Source organism: Pteropus medius, unplaced genomic scaffold, assembly GCF_902729225.1.
Source record: "Pteropus medius unplaced genomic scaffold, Ma_sr-lr_union100, whole genome shotgun sequence".
NCBI classification, from domain to species: Eukaryota; Metazoa; Chordata; class Mammalia; order Chiroptera; family Pteropodidae; genus Pteropus; species Pteropus medius.
The window spans coordinates 42,693,273-42,709,427 of NW_024349800.1; the positions used below are offsets into that span (position 1 = coordinate 42,693,273).

Consider the following 16,155-nt stretch of genomic DNA (forward strand, 5'->3'; position numbering starts at 1 on the left):
CTAAAATAATATTAAATAGATTTGTAAAACTGTAAAATAATGCTGCATTTCTCAATATTCTTAACAGTAGTTATTATTCATAAAACATATTAATATGTAATAGGTTTATTGTTATTTTAAGTAAACTATAAATAAATGTTTAAAATGGTTCTGTTGTAATTTCTATTAAGGTAAATATCAATAGAATATCCCACTTAAATTAAGAAAGCTTTTAAGCTCCTTGATTTTTAAGTATATTAAGTGGTCTGGAGACCAGAAATTGAGAATCACTCTTTTAATATGTTGGCTTAAGTTTCAATTCTTTGGATTTTCTTAAATAATCTGTAATTGTAATTAAGAGTTGACCTTATTCGTGTTTTTTTTTGTTTTTTTGTTTTTTTTTTTAGCTATCGGAGCATTTTCATCCCTCTGTGGCTCTTTTTGCAAAGACTATCCTTCAGGTAAGTCTAAAATACCCAAAAGACAAGCTATAAGAAAAAATAAGTATTCTAGTTTTTGATAATCAATAATTGGGCATACAATCTTTCTCTGCCAGATAAGATCATATACATTTTTCTGCTGTCGTAAAGGAGCAGTGGCTTAATACAGAGCAGCAATTAAATCTTCCCACTCTGAGATGAATGGAAATACAGGATTAGAAAACTACACTTATTATATTCTGGCTTTTCTCCTGGAGAAAGATCACCTCCCCTTTCCTGTCTGCTGTGTTTGCCACTTCTTGGTTAGTTCCTGATTAGTGGTTAGGTGACCTACAATATTAATATTACTTACCTATTCATAAAAGCAGTGCATCATAGAATATTTTCATATGTATGAATGTATGAGTGTGTGTTTAATTTCTTCAAGTAAAGAATAATGAGCATGAGAGGGATATTTGAAAAGTCATTATTGCAAATTTGTGCCTTCTATGCGGTATAATAGAGGCATATATGTTCCCCTACGGGTGTGTGTGTGTAATTTAAGTTCTAAATTCTCCCCACCTTTCAGGGAAATTATATTCAGTATTCAGGGGACCCACTGCAGGATTTTACACTAATGAGATTCTTGGATCGATTTGTGTACCGAAATCCAAAGCCACATAAAGGCAAAGGTATGCTTCTGTTGAATTATTCGGTTTTCATTGTTGATATTTAATACTATATGAGCATATAACTAAGTTTTACATTCCACTGTCTTGATTTTACATTTCAGAAAACACAGACAGTGTTGTAATGCAGCCAAAAAGAAAACATTTTATAAAGGATATTCGTAGTCTTGCTGGTAAGTAGTTATAAAATACTTTATAATTTATAAATTATCAATGTTTTATAATTTATAAAAGCCTGGACAGTTGAAACTTACAAGACAGTAGAAGTCATTAACACTTAAATGGTGTTATTCTTTGCTCCACTTTATTAGAATAAAACCTAAGTACCAGAAACATTGTCCATCTTTTGTTCCCAAGACTGTGTATGCATTTTCAAGTCTACTGTATCTGACTGGGCCTTTTTTTTTTAACTTTATCACAGAAAAGTTCAAATATATCCTAAGTAAATAAGTAGTATGATGAAGCCCCACCCTCAACCGTCACTCAGCTTCAACGGTTATCCACATTTTGCCATTCTAGTACCATCTGTAGCTTTATCAGTGACCCCCCCAAAAAACACATAATTATTATCTTTTACAGTTTGGATCATCATAAGATCTCTAATACGGTTTGGCAGGAAACCCACAACAGGTTTTGTCACAGAGCATCATGTTAACTTAGTTGATAACCTTCTATGTCTATGGGTATTTACCTATCTTGTAGATCTGATTCTCTTGTTTTTCTGTTCAGAGCAGACATTTCTTTGCATACCAGATTCCAACTCCTTTTTGTTCAGAAACAAATTTTTATTAAAATATACCTTATAAATCATTTCATTTCCAACTGACTTAATTTCACAGAGGTCCAGAGGTGTAAAAGGACTTGCCCAAAGTTAATAGAGTTAGAATTAGAAGCCAAATTCCCATTTTAATCAAGGTCAGAAATTTTTATTCTGAAAGAAAACGAATATTCTGTAGTTCCCTATTTTTATTTCTTAGTTTTCCTCAGTATTAGTAAAATTGTAGATAATTCTCTTGTTTACCCTTACTTACTATTCGTAGAATGGCAGGCATTATCGTTTAATTGAGATGAAAATGGCAAGTTTAAATTTATTGTTAAGAGAACTCTTCGAATTTTTATGTCTCTTGAAATTTGTATCTTGGATGCAGTTGGAGGACAATGAGAGAACCCTGTTTTTTTTTCTGTGATGCACTGTTGGCTACATATTGCCTTACTTTTCATTGTAGCCAATGAACAGTTTCAAATGTTGGGTTTCCTCCACAGACTCTTCCAGAGATTTTTTTTTTGCACTATAAGATCCCTTTTGTCTACCTTCCTGACATTTTGAGACTTTAGAATTGTAGGTATGCTATATTTAGTCTTAAGAGCTTGAATAACATAAAAAAATATTAATAAATTAAAATGTTTAACTTAATTTTCCTAGTGAACAGTAAAGAGTTCCTTGCAAAAGAAGAAAGCCAAATACCAGTGGATGAAGTGTTTTTCTATAGGTAATATACTTAATGTAGTTTCATTTGGGGAACTGTTAAAATTAAAATTTTTAGATTCCGTAAAATGCCTTCTTAACATAGGCCTGTCTTAAAAAGATTGAAGGATATGTCAGTATCTACTTTCATGAAGATATTTTATAAATCAGTCTTTTTGCTAGTATTAGATACCTAAGTAGAATTTGGGGGTTTCGTGTTTATAGAGATAAGTCCTAAACCTACTGATATTACTACTAAATGCCTTATATTACTAAAGTAACTGTTATCTGATTGGTTAATTTGGCTTGATTTGGTTTGCTTTTTAAAAACATTTTGTGTGAAGAATTCTGATCTCATCTACAAAATGCTAAGTTTCACTGTACCCTAATATGAGAGTAGGTTTCACTGATAAAATATTGTGAAGAGGTCATTTAGAGCCATATTTTATAATCTAATACTTTTATTATTAGTGTTGATGCTGAAACAGCTTAATAGTATGCCATTTGAGTTGAAAAGTTTTTATGAAGAACTAAACCGAAATATGTGAAATTCATTATACTTCATATTTAAGACATTTTCAACTATTTTGTAGAATTCAAAACTTTTATTTAATAAATACAAATCTTAGTCATTTATATTCAACTAAGTTAATAGCTTTAACACTTGTTTGGGTTTCTGGTCATAAGTACTTTGATTATAGTAAAATAGACCCTTTAGTAAAATTATCAAATATATAACATGAATTTTATTTTAGGTATTACAAAAAAGTTGCTATTGTTAAAGAGAAACAAAAACGGAATGCAGATGAAGAAAGTATAGAAGATGTAGATGATGAGGAATTTGAAAAGATGATTGGTAATTTGTTGACTCTTCAATTTGTAAATAATTTATTACTATTTATTTATAAAACCATGGAAAATTAGTAGTAGATGTGATCTTAGTTTAAAAAATAATTTCGCTAAGAATATCATGCAAATCACAATGGAGGATTAAAGATATTTTGGTGGCATATGGTAATTCACACACATTTGCTCCAGAAAAATGTGATAGTGCTTTGACAGTATATGATATTCATTCTTAAGGTCAACTGTCTTGGGTAAACCATTTTTACTGTTCCTAATCTTGCATTATTGGTAACAACAGACTATTATTTTATCTATTTTATCTTTAGAATTCACAGAGCTAGAAAAATTTTAACTGAAATTTAGACTGAAACAAAAAACATGAGAAATTAGAAAGGCTTACATTGAGTTCTTTTGTCGTATATTGTATTATACGTACTAAAAGTAAGTATGTAAATAGTTCTAATAAAGTAAAAAAGACTGCAGTTGCTAAAGATCATTTTATTTGATATTTAGAACTATAGAAAGAAGCTGAAATTAACTGGAACCCATTTTAGTCTAAGAATTTTAATTAAGGTTAGTATATTTGCAGGTTTGTGTAGATTAATATACCAGCAATAGTTAGATTTGTATCATTTTGGTGTTTATCATAAATAGCAGCATCATGACCTTGTTAATTGATTCAAATATAAGAAAATGTCAACTTTGTTATTCTCTGCTATATCACAATTTGTATATTGTTCTCTGGCAGACACATTTGAAGATGATAACTGTTTCACCTCAGGAAAGGATGACCTTGATTTTGCTGGGTAAAATACTTTCCTTCAATCTTTTTTTTAATCCTTTTCCCTAGAACTTCCCAAATTATTGTCCCCCAGAACAGTAGAGCACAGAGCTATGTGATGTATAGGAGAAAGGTATCAAATAAGCTTGGGAAATGGATACATACTTTCCTTTTGGACCCTTAAAATTCAGTAGTATATCTGAGCTCTCTGTAACTCTCTTTTTAAATCTGTTAATAGCCTAATACCCTGGTAGTCACCTAATCACGTTTTGGAAAACAGTGTCCTCTTTTACAAGTTCTTGTTTTTCTTCAGCAACGTGAAAAAGAAAACAAAAGGAGCAAAGAAGAGTAACCTAGAAGATGAAGACTCAGAAGGTAGTGAGGATGATCTTGATAACTTGGATGATGATGAAGTTTCTTTAGGAAGTATGAATGAAGAATTTGCTGAAATTGATGAAGATGGGGGAACGTTCATGGATATCTTGGATGATGAAAATGAAGGCATTCAAGGTATGCTTTTTTAAAATCAGACAAAAACAATATCTTCCTTTATTTTTCAGCTTAGGCTAGTTTTTCTGTTGAAGGTTTTTTAATATTATCTGTATTCAAATTAATATTCGGATAAGCCAAAAATTTAAACAGGACCTTTTCCTCATTTGGAACTGAAAGGTTGGCTGCCTGTGCAATACCTGTTGAGCTGTTATATTGCCTTTTTTTTAACGTTAGAATAGTAATTAGTTTCTAAAAATTAATATTCATCATAACCCTATAGAGTCCTATTGTTTTTAAATTAGTTAATAGCTTTTTTTTTTTTTGAAATAGAACTTAATGATGATGTCAGCTCCAAAGTCAATACTAAGAGAAGCAAGAGGAAAGGTGTAAATGATTTTGACTTTGCTGGATCATTTGAAGGTACAAAAATGCATTTAGTCTCTTTGAAACCTAAGCAGAGGTACATGTGAAATTATTCATTATTATTTTGAGAAATTAACTTTTCTAAATTGGTTAGTACAATTTAGTTTGTTTTTATAATGGATAATAGCTTTATGCATTTTTAATATGTGAAGTTCCCACATACACCTTCAGTTATTTCCCTAAATTCTTTACTCTCACATCTAAATATCTAGATCATTTTTTCATTCATGTTTAAACCAGTCGATTATATGTAAGCCCTGGATTTTCCATAGACACTTATTGCTTTTTTCCTTTTCTCAGCCAGCTCTTACTCTTTGCCATTTGACCCTTCTGAAAATGTTCTTTATTAACTTCATCTTCTTTTATGACTTCTGCCATTTTGCTGCCGTGACAAAACAGTTCTAACCTTGACACCTGATATAATATAGATGTGAATTCTTTCTGCTAATTTATTCTCTAACATCTTTAAAAAGTATATCATGACAGATTGTCCCTTTTTATGTAACATTTTTAAGGTGCTAATAAAAAAGTACTTTTATCAGGTGACAGCTTTTAAGTTTTTGATAAAAATATAGACAGTACTACAACAAATATTTTATTCCATAATTCTGTGGGTAAATTCACAAGCTTTTTTTTATGCTTTGCCTCTAGCTTCTGCTTACTAGTAAATACTGATAAAGAATAAAAATAGACCTGCAAAGTTAAAAATAATTAAAATACTTGACAATATTTTATTTAAAAATTTTGACATTAAATATTTTTGACAATAAATATCAAAATAATAAAAACAGTAACTTTATATATTGGTAGTAGTATCTCAGAGACTTATGCCTACAAAATTTTTATCAGCTTTTCCAAATAATGCTAACATAATCATCTTAATTAGATTGATTTACTGGGTAATTACTTAAATTATAACATGTTATCTTCAAGATTTTGTCTTCCATTCAGTGATGTATGGTCACATTTTAATAGTAGCGTATGCTCAAATATGAGGAAGTTTTCCTCAAAATCATCTCTCAGGAAAAAAATGTTGCTTTATGTCCTGCTGAACTTATTAAGAGATGCTCTCTCAGTAATCTTATTTTGAAAAATAAAGTACTATTTCAGAAGACAATAGCCTGAAAGGATCTCAGATCTCAATAATAGTTTTAGATTCAGATTGAAGGGTACCTGACAGAATTGATTAAAACAAAAGGAGGCAAAGGAATTTCAAACTGATTGATTGATCCTGAGGGAGGGGTTTCACCCCACATTTGCAAATGTTGGATATCCTTAAGGATAAACAAACCTTAAGGAAACTTAGAAGGCAGTACAGCAGAAGTGCTTACTAATTGAAGTTATAGATATATACCTGTAGGATGAATGAAAACCCCCAAAATACCTTTCCTAATGCTATACAAATGGGCATTTTAGCTTAACAATCTTAAAATATTCAATAGTATCATGCATAATTCTTAAATAACATACGTTTCACTTTGATAAAAATTAAGATGAAATGCTTTAGAAACTATTTTATCAAAAGTGGCTCTGGTATATTCATGCAAAGACTTATTGTACATGATTGTTCTTAGTATTATTTATAATAGCCAAAAAGTGGGAACAACCCAAATGTTCATTGACTGGTGAATAAGCAAAATATGGTATGCCCATATAATGGAATACTATTTAGCAATAAAATAGAATGAAGTGCTGACACATGCTGTAATGTGGATGAGCCTCAAAAATGTTATGCTTAGTGAAAGCCAGATACAGAAAACCACTTATGTGATTCTATTTATATAAACTAACCAGCAAAGGCAAAGCCTTCTTGGGAGGGGGGCACCTGACTGCAAATGGACACCAGGGATCTCTTAGAGTTGATGGAAATGCTCTAAAATTGCATTGTGATGAAGTTGAATAACTCTGGATTTACTAAAACACGTTGAATCGTACACCCAAAACAGCTGAATTTTATGACAAATTTCATTCTTTAAGAAAGCTGTTTTTAAAAAGCACCTCTTAGTAGTGCCAGAGACATTGATGTCAAAGATGCAAACAGTTTGGATATTGTTTCAGGAAATGGATAAAAGAATATTTCTAGTTAATATATATTTAGATAATGAGATTTAAAATGTGTGAATTAAAATTTAATAAATATTAAAAATAGATCTTTTACTATTATCTATTTTGAAAAGTTTATATATTCAGAATTATAGGTGAGGCTTTTTTTTTTTTTTAGGAGAACCACTTTATTTGAACAAACTTTATTTGAACAATAAACACACCTTCCATCAATTTCTTCACAGTTAATCCAAAGAACAAAACTTCTGTCATAATCAGAATTTTCATTTTGCCTTAAATATTCCAAAATTCATCCATGTCACCTTTGGAATTTTAATCTCGCCTTACTTAGATATTGAAATAGGGTAAACCTTGATTGGTGGCCAAATCTGAAAGACAGGAAAATATTATTGTCATCCAAACAGTTCTATTAGGGTACTTGGAAAAAATAATATATACAAACTCTTAAGTAAATTATATTTCTGTCTTTAAATGCCAGCTACCTAATGGTGCTGTAAGATAATTGCAATTGTGTATTTTAAGCCAAATACAATTTTTTAACAAAAGCATATTGAAAGATTTATATTTTTCCAAAATCATTGGATTTACGATTTAATAATCTAGGCTGATACCCTTTTTAGGACCCAGGAAAAAAAAGAAAAGAAATCTCAATGACTCCAACCTGTTTGTATCTGCTGAAGAGGTAAGGCTAATGTACTGCTTTAAAAAGGTAGCTGTTTAACATTGTTTTAAGTTTTCTAATATATGCATCATTTTTTTTTTTTAAGTTTGGCCACCTATTAGATGAAAATATGGGATCCAAGTTTGATAACATGGGCATGAATGCCATGGCTAACAAAGATAATGCAAGTGAGTAACTTAATTTTTAATTGTGGTTTTTAAATAGCCGTAACTTAAGAGAATTTCTGAAGGTGTAGTTTTTTGGAGGACTTTTTTTATAGTAGGAATGCATAAAATGGTTCCTCATAAGCTAGAAGGAATGGCTTTTTCATCTCTCCGTTTGGGGAGCATATAGGATTAAAAAGTAGACTACAGCAAAAAAGACTACAACCTACAGAAGTTGCTTTAGTTTTTTTAAGGAGGCAAGCTAATTTTTATACAGTATGAGTTTGCTTAAGTAACTTTATAAATGCTTTATAGACATTTTAATTATTTCTGAAATGGATAGTTACTGGCTTCTGTGCCTTCCAGTAAAAGTGTTCATGGGAAAAATCTTTAGTGCATTTGTTCCTTTCCTGTTGTAATCTTTTATTTTTAAAACAGTAATTTTGATAATAAATATAGAAGGAAAGTAACAAACAAGCATGGAATTTACATAGTGGATGGGAAATGGCTACTAGTGGCAGACCGGAAGGCCCTGTTACTCAGTAGGATGTCCTGTGGGGCCGCCAAGAGTCTAGAGTGTGGTATGCTCATATTTCTTCTCCTCCCAAAGGTCTCAAACAGCTTAAATGGGAGGCTGAACGTGATGACTGGCTACACAACAGAGATGTGAAAAGTATCATCAAGAAAAAGAAAAATTTCAAAAGGAGGCCAAAAACCACTCATAAAATTAAAAAGCAAAGAAAACGAGTGTTTACTAAATAAATGATAAATGAAAACTCTACTTACCTCTAACTTTTGCTGTTCAACCATTTTTCTTGATCTTGTTCTCTGATTCCATACATTCCAGAATGTTCCATGGATTTGTAATAAACTACAATAAAACATAATTGTCATTTATAAAATCATGTAAAAATGTTAAAATTAAACAATACTGAGAAAAATCAAACTTTTTCCTCGCTACATATTTCATGTACAAGCTCTAGTATCTATACTAAGCATTGTAATAAGCACTATTTATTAAGCATTACTTTATACCAGATACTGTGCTAATTACATAACGTCATCTTATTTAATCCTTACAACAATTTATGAGGTGGGCATTATTATCTCTACTTGACAGAGAAAGAAATAGCTCAAAGAAGTTAGGAAACCTGAGAGCAGTTTCAAGTTTTAAGCTGTGGTTTGATTCTATCATCACCTCACACGTCTCATTTCAAAGTCTACATTCTTGACCACTTGAATTACGAGTCCAGCACATTAGCTAACTGCTCTCATCTAGAGAACACTAGATGAGAATTTACTCTTTGTTCTCAGAGTTAAAATACAGATTAATAGTATTTTTTTCCGAAATTGACATCACAAAAGAAGTTTTGTGGTCTTAACTTTTACCTAAAGAAAAACATACCTTCCAAGATTAAAGGAAATTTCTTGCTCATTGTTTGCCTGAAATCTGATGGAACAAAAAAAGTATTAAACATGATTAGAAATTCATTATATTAACATGTAGTACCATAATTTAGTGCTAGCTTTAGGGTCTATACAATAGAAAACTCGCTAATTAGAAATTTGTAATAAGATCCTAGTAGTCCAGGAACTATCCTTTTGGGTCTAAATTGTACTGCCTTTCAGCCTTCCATAGTTATTTTGGAGTTTTAAAAATTTTGTCCTGTATATGTAATTTTATTTAGAAGTTGTATTTAAAAGCAAATTTTCAACATTAATATGTAATTCTCTGATGTAACCATTGTTTTTACAGATGCAGTTTTGCCTTGTTTGGGGATTATAAATAAGACTGTACTACACCCAGTTTTTAAAGTTGATCTTCAGTTTGCTTTTAAATACTGTTTGGATGTTTTCTTTTATACCCCTATTTACAGTTAAATTTACAGTTTAAAAGTATAGAGACTGAATATCCAGTAGCATCTTGGGACACAGTGTTCCAGTATACCGGTACAGTACTTTAAGAAGACAAATGACAAGTTTCAAAGATGGCCACCACTCCGGACTGCTCACTGGTTTAGGGAAAGCAGCACTTCCTAATTTAAAAATCTATGGGCTCTAATATAAAATTTAGCTCCACAAAATGTCAAAAAGCACTTTTAGTGATGGCTAGTGGCATGGGAAAGGTCTTTAGTGCCCAGTATTGATGCAGAACTCTGCTAGCCTAAGAAACTGGTTAAAATTCGGCTATGCTACCTCCTTCTCAATCTACCAAACGCAGGTGTATTTCTTCCATCTGTGCTCCCAAACTAAGCCGTACCGAGGACACTTACTGTATGTCCCTCACTAGTAAAACCCACAGAAGTGTGACACATTCTCCGTAGTCTACAGACATTAACAATTTTTTAGGAGGGAGTTAAGAGTCATTTAGTCTATAATATTTAACACTTAACCTCCCCTCACGCCCATAAAAATGCTCTAATAAAGCTGAATCTAAAGAAGCAGTTTCTCTAAAAATGCCATTTAGCACCTAAAATGCATTAATAAACTGTATACCCTACCCTTCTATAAAAACATAACTTCTGAATTATGATTACCTTGGCTTGTGTTCATCTTATTAAACAAACCATATGCTCCAAAAATGCCCACTAATTCAGCTACTAAAACTCCTTTAAAGATCTTCTTTGCCAGTGGTTCCATTGTCCGGGCCATCCTAAATTTAACAACAAATATACGTAAACCTAAGTAAACATACTCAAACAGTACCACTTGTATAAAAGTAACTCCAATTCATTCCCACAGTTTGATTATCTGTATAGGAATAAAATACCCCAAAGTTACTGTGTACTTATTTGTATTAGACATACTTCGTTCCTAGTTTTAAATCTCCATGCCCACAAGGCACAATGAACCAAAGACAGGATTGGATAAAGCACAGAGAATTGAGGGAATTGTAAAAAAGAATTAATTTATGGAACTACAATTTAAAAATCTGAGAATATAGAATGGTGGGAGATAGGGTAAATGATGTTTTTTAGCTGAACTAGGAACTAAGATACGATCTAATGGGCACAATATGTGAAAACAGTTGTACATGTTTTATAGTTGGAGGTTTTCATTTATACAACATATATTGAACTATGTGCCACAGTCCAGGCATTTTATACAAAGCTGAGTGATTAACTGGTTCTTGTTCCTGAGGAGCTGTTATTCTATTTTCAAACTAAATGCATCACCTGAAACCTTGTTAAAACTGTACATTCCCGAGTCTCAGCCTGCAATTCCCCAATCCCAAGATTCTGATGCAGCAAGTCTACACTTGGCACCCCAGTAATCGGCCCTTTAGCAGGCAATTCGATTGATGGGCCTCCATCACCTAGTAGGTGGCAAGACTAGACTTTAGATCTTAATTCTCTTCTTGTAATTAAAAGCTAATCAAGAGAGGATTTGAGTATTCTCTTTCTCTAAAGAAAACCTAAACAAGGAAAAGGGCTATATACCAAGAAAATAGCATAGATGACTCTTACTGAATATATGAAATGTAAACCCAAGTTTTTTACTCTGCCTCCTTTTAACTCCAAAGTCCAGAACAACAGGATTTTAATCTCAGAATTCTGATATTGTCCTGTATGTGCTCTTTGTCACACTGTTCCCTGTCCTTTTGTGCAGAGATGGTATGTTCAATACTCTACAGTCCCAGCTCTCGCTCACTGTAATGGGTTTTCTCCATTCTCTTTTGACTCCTTTTCACAATGCCTGAGGGTGGGGGTAATTAAACACCCTACCTTTGTAGGATTGCTCTACTAATATTGTTACCAGGTGTCCCTTCCTCCCCAAATTGCCTGCTCTCATTTTGATAATATGATCACCCTGGGGACTAAAAGATTAAAACGTTCTTAAATGATGCAGAGAAGTTATACACACATACACACACATACAACAATGAAGCAAGTGAGTGGGTGGGGAGGATTGTTTTGCTGTTAGCTACAGAGCTGTCCGTTATTGACAAGAAATGAGTCCTGATCAGTACAGGGCACTGTCTTGGGGTTATTTTTAATGTTCAAAGAGCGAAAAGAACAAAACAAGGCCTGCCTGCAGCCAGATCCACAGTGTAAGGAATCCAAGTAAAATTTTGTTTTGTTTTGTTAGGAGTAGTCAAGGCTAAGAGTTCAAACAAATCCAAATAACACTGTATACATAATAAAGCATTTATCTTTCTTAAATATGTATGTATACACACACATTTTACATTCTAAGTCCCTCAGCTTCAAGAGAGGTGTTTATAACGACAGATAAAGCCCCATTTGATAAAGACCACCCAAAGGCATACCACCCAAGACAAAGTTAGTTTACTAACTGGCAGAGGAAGAACGAGATTAGAGATTTTGATGGAACTTAAGTGAAATTTAAAGCAGTCCTCTGATGGGCTCAAAGAAAAGCAGAGCTGTATATCATGGTGTTAACTTCACACTGGGCTGAGAAGTTGGCTCTGGGTGCACAAGCTTAAGACAAATGCTCAATGTCTGAAAATCCCTCATCTGTGCACCAAAGCTGGAAATCAACACGGCTCAGTATTTCTAGGCAACGTGATTTCAAACAGCAAGGTCTCTCACAGTCTAGATGTTGGAGAACACGGTTTCTCTGCTACGTCCCTGAGTTTAATTAGCAAAAGGACTTTTTCCAGGTTCCAACTGTCAGTAGCCAAGCAACCAGCGAGGCGTCTGAGTGCGGCCTCGGACAGGCTACCTACGATCCTCAGCCCCTCGCGGCCCGCCGCGTCACTGGAGCCTCCTGCTCCCCAGCTTCCCGGTTCTCCGTGCAACCTGGCTCCCCATGGCGCTCCACGGCCCGCCCGGATGCCGGGACCCTCCAGCCCAGCCTGCAGCTGGCACGCGCTGCGCAGCCGCTGCCGCGAGGCCAAGGTCGCCGAGGGACCCGGAAACACTGGGGCCAGCCCCGCGCTCCCTTCAGCGGACTACAGACAGTAACAACTTAATATTCGGCACGACACGAGGACTCTAGCGAGGTCCCCAAAAGACCTGACCCGCTCCCCACTCTCGGGAGCCAAAGTCAAGAAACCCAACTAGAGTCACACGGTGAAGTCTTACCTTCGTCGCTGCATGCAGGGCTGCGCATGCGTAAGAGTTGGCAGCGCCCCTCTCCTCCCACGTGGGCCCCGCCCCCACACCGTAATTACCGTTTCTCCTTTGCTAAGGGGCCGTTGGTCCTGCCTGCAGGATACGGTACATTATCTTATTTAATCTTCACAGCAGCCCTATACTGTGAATATCTCATTTTACAGAGAAGGGGAAAGGCTTGCGCTGCCCACAATCACTCAGCTAATAAGAGAACTGAGATTTGAACGCAGGATACTGACTCCAAAGCTTGTGCTCATTTTCTACACTCTTCAACCCAAAATGCGGTAGTTTCTGAGAATCAGCAATAGCGGCCTCACCTGGGAGCTTGTTAGAAATGCAGATCTACAGAATCGACATAGGCATTTTAGCCATATCCCTAGTTTGCAAATTAAGGCGTTTGCAGATCAAAATTTGAGAAAGAGTGCTCGCTTTGGCAGCCCATATACTAAAATTTGAGAAGCACTACATGTACCACCCACCAGGTGGGAGGAGGAAAAGAAGGGAGAATGAGAAGGGAAGGAAGAGAAGAGCAATATAAAAGTATATTAAGGTACAGGCAGAAAACAAAGCCTGGAATACCCAAAATAGACACAGATCTACCTTCACTCTATAGTCTAGTGAAGGATAAAATACATTCACAAATAATTAATGAAAAGCACACAATGATTAGGGCCTTGCTTCTGATCAGAGGGTTATATCCATGAGGTTTGAGGGAAGGGGTGATAGTTGGGAGCTAGCTTTGTCAGTGCCAAGTAAGGAAGTACCTCTGAGGGGCTCTCTGTCTGTCCCAAATTTCCTATTGAACTCCCACAATCCAACCTATGTGGTTCATTTGCACAACTAAACTATCATAAATTGTGGAAAATGTGGGTGCGTAAACTATTTTCATTTAAAGCTAATAATATTATTGGTCAAGATCCCTAAGGACTACAGAGATTCAGATCCCCAATCTCTTCTACTATGTCAACTTTACTGGTATTCTCTTCATGTTTGGGCTTCGTACAGTCTCTCGATCTATCTGCTCTATAGAAAATGCCTCTGGGTTGAAACTTCATTCTATTAATGTTACATATCTGATTTTTCTCTCAAGTTTTTCTCGTAAGATCTCCTTTTGCACTAAAATAATTAGCAAAATGACTTTCCAGGTTCCAACTGTCAAGAGCCAAGCAACCAGCGAGGCACTTGCGTGTTATTTTTACTTTGTTATTGTTTTTGCTGCCATAACTTATTTTTGCCAAAACTTTTTAGAACTCCACCCCCAGGCATCACCTACACTGTTGAGGTTCCCCTTTCCCCTCCAACCAGGACATCTACAATCTTTAAAGATTCAACCCTATTCAAAGATTCACTCACAATAAATAATAAACATTTCTCATTTTAAAAGCAACCTTTATGACTTCAATAATTTGTTATATGTACACATATGTGTGTATATTAATCACTTAAGACACTAATCTATGCTGCCAGGCCCTACAACTTTGGTTTGAAATGCTAGAGCATCAGTGTTAAAGGTACCAGGATGACAAAATAAGATAAAAAGGTAATTGGAATGGTTCAGACTGAAAAAAAGAGGAAAAAAATCCTTGATAGCAAAGGTGGAAATAATTGCACAGAAACTCAATCACTTCCATTGGGGAGTGTATATAAACTAGTTAAGGGAGGTCGTTAATTGGGGTGGGAGTTTCCCAGTATCACACAAAACTTGACATCCTCATATTCCTTTCTTACACATCCTGGATCTCACTGTAGATTTCACAAACATGTTTTGAGATAAAAGACCATTTGGCCACAAGGTTTAGGGCAGGAAAAGTGGAGACTCTAGTGGAGACTCATCAAGTTGATTTGGTCAATGATTTGGGGTAGAGGACAGAGGGTGTTGGGACAGGTGGGAGAGACTCTAGTGGCAGATTTTCAAAGTGGCACTGATATAAGTGTCAAGTAGAGGGACTCACAAGTAGCAGGTGTAAGTGCTACATAATTGAGGAGGAGGGGGTAACTAACCTGCCCCAGCCCCAACCCCATCTGCAAATGCTCAAGCTCTTCAGTTCAGAAGTCTGGTCAATCCTCCTCCAAGTCTCCAGCACCCTTCCCAAAGAGTCCTGTACATTCCCAGTGTGATCCTGATTTGTGCACCCTTCCCAAAGAGTCCTGTACATTCCCAGTGTGATCCTGATTTGCTCACTCTGGCAGAGAGATGCAAGTGGCCAAGAGGAAATTCTCCTTGTTATATCATGCCCCAGGCACAGAAGCTGGCTAGTCTCAATCTTCTATAGTGATTAGAAGTGCAAGAGCAGCAGGGATCTCCATACTTATAAGTACCTAGGAAGTCTGCTGTCTGTTATCCCATGGTCACCTTAGAGGAAGAGCAGCTAACCAACCTGGCTGAGATCCTCAAGGTAAAACACTGTCAATCACCTGATATGAGGCAGCGGAAATTAGTCTAGATGACCCACTGAGGGTGGGTGCCAAAGGGCACCTACTGGACAAGAGAGGCCCAGTATCTTGGTGATGGCTCAGGCTTCCCTTCAGATGGCCCTAGGACACACAGAGAAGTGGAATGCTGTGGCCACTGAGTTTACTGTCCCTGAGGCTGGGGTGGTGGGGGCAGGCTCCCTGCTCTGGTGGCTCCTGGTCGCTGGGAGTGGTTCTCCATCGCCCTCTATCTATAAGGCGAAAGCATTACCAGATAAACGCCCCTGGATCCTGAATGTTTTCAGCATCCATCATCTCCTGATCTCCATCCTACCTCCCTAGTGTTCAACTTCTGAAGAGGGGAGCCAGTTTTAGAAAATCCCCAAATACAAAGAGGTTACATCCCTCTTCCAACACATGGAATTCCAAGGTAAATTTCAATCCTGAACTACACTGGGAAAAAACTTTTCCCTTGCTAAAGAAGAGGGGAGAAAAGCACAGCTTAACCCTAAAGGGGCACCCCACTACATAGAGAGGAAGATAGAACTGGAGGGGCTGATTTACCTATCTCTAAAAACCAGTCTTGGGCCAACCGACACAAAGGAGCAATATGGTACTTGATTCCTGCTTTCCTAATCAGACGATTTCAATCACCCTAGACTTCTTTTTTTATTGTCACCTG

General features: G+C 35.4%; 2 protein-coding genes across 3 annotated transcripts in view; one reads left to right on the plus strand and one right to left on the minus strand.

Moving 5' to 3' along the window:
* Window positions 1-8,929, plus strand: part of CEBPZ (CCAAT enhancer binding protein zeta) — a 20,018-nt gene extending 11,089 nt beyond the window's left edge. The window contains exons 6-16 of the mRNA XM_039887401.1: window positions 387-440; window positions 988-1,090; window positions 1,192-1,260; window positions 2,511-2,577; window positions 3,308-3,408; window positions 4,147-4,204; window positions 4,493-4,689; window positions 5,002-5,091; window positions 7,779-7,840; window positions 7,926-8,007; window positions 8,594-8,929. Coding sequence (XP_039743335.1) covers window positions 387-440; window positions 988-1,090; window positions 1,192-1,260; window positions 2,511-2,577; window positions 3,308-3,408; window positions 4,147-4,204; window positions 4,493-4,689; window positions 5,002-5,091; window positions 7,779-7,840; window positions 7,926-8,007; window positions 8,594-8,745 — 1,035 coding nt within the window. The 3' untranslated portion in view covers window positions 8,746-8,929. The remainder of the gene's footprint in view (window positions 1-386; window positions 441-987; window positions 1,091-1,191; window positions 1,261-2,510; window positions 2,578-3,307; window positions 3,409-4,146; window positions 4,205-4,492; window positions 4,690-5,001; window positions 5,092-7,778; window positions 7,841-7,925; window positions 8,008-8,593) is intronic.
* Window positions 7,300-16,155, minus strand: part of CEBPZOS (CEBPZ opposite strand) — a 37,145-nt gene continuing 28,289 nt past the window's right edge. The window contains exons 1-5 of one of the 2 annotated variants that reach the window (XM_039887412.1): window positions 13,032-13,156; window positions 10,521-10,636; window positions 9,389-9,433; window positions 8,770-8,854; window positions 7,300-7,526 (exon numbers count right to left, since the gene is read on the minus strand). In XM_039887412.1, the coding sequence (XP_039743346.1) occupies window positions 8,772-8,854; window positions 9,389-9,433; window positions 10,521-10,636; window positions 13,032-13,045 (258 nt within the window). In that variant the 5' untranslated portion in view covers window positions 13,046-13,156 and the 3' untranslated portion in view covers window positions 7,300-7,526; window positions 8,770-8,771. Of the gene's footprint in view, window positions 7,527-8,769; window positions 8,855-9,388; window positions 9,434-10,520; window positions 10,637-13,031; window positions 13,157-16,155 lie in introns of those variants that run through there. The other variant, XM_039887413.1, reaches the window with a different exon arrangement.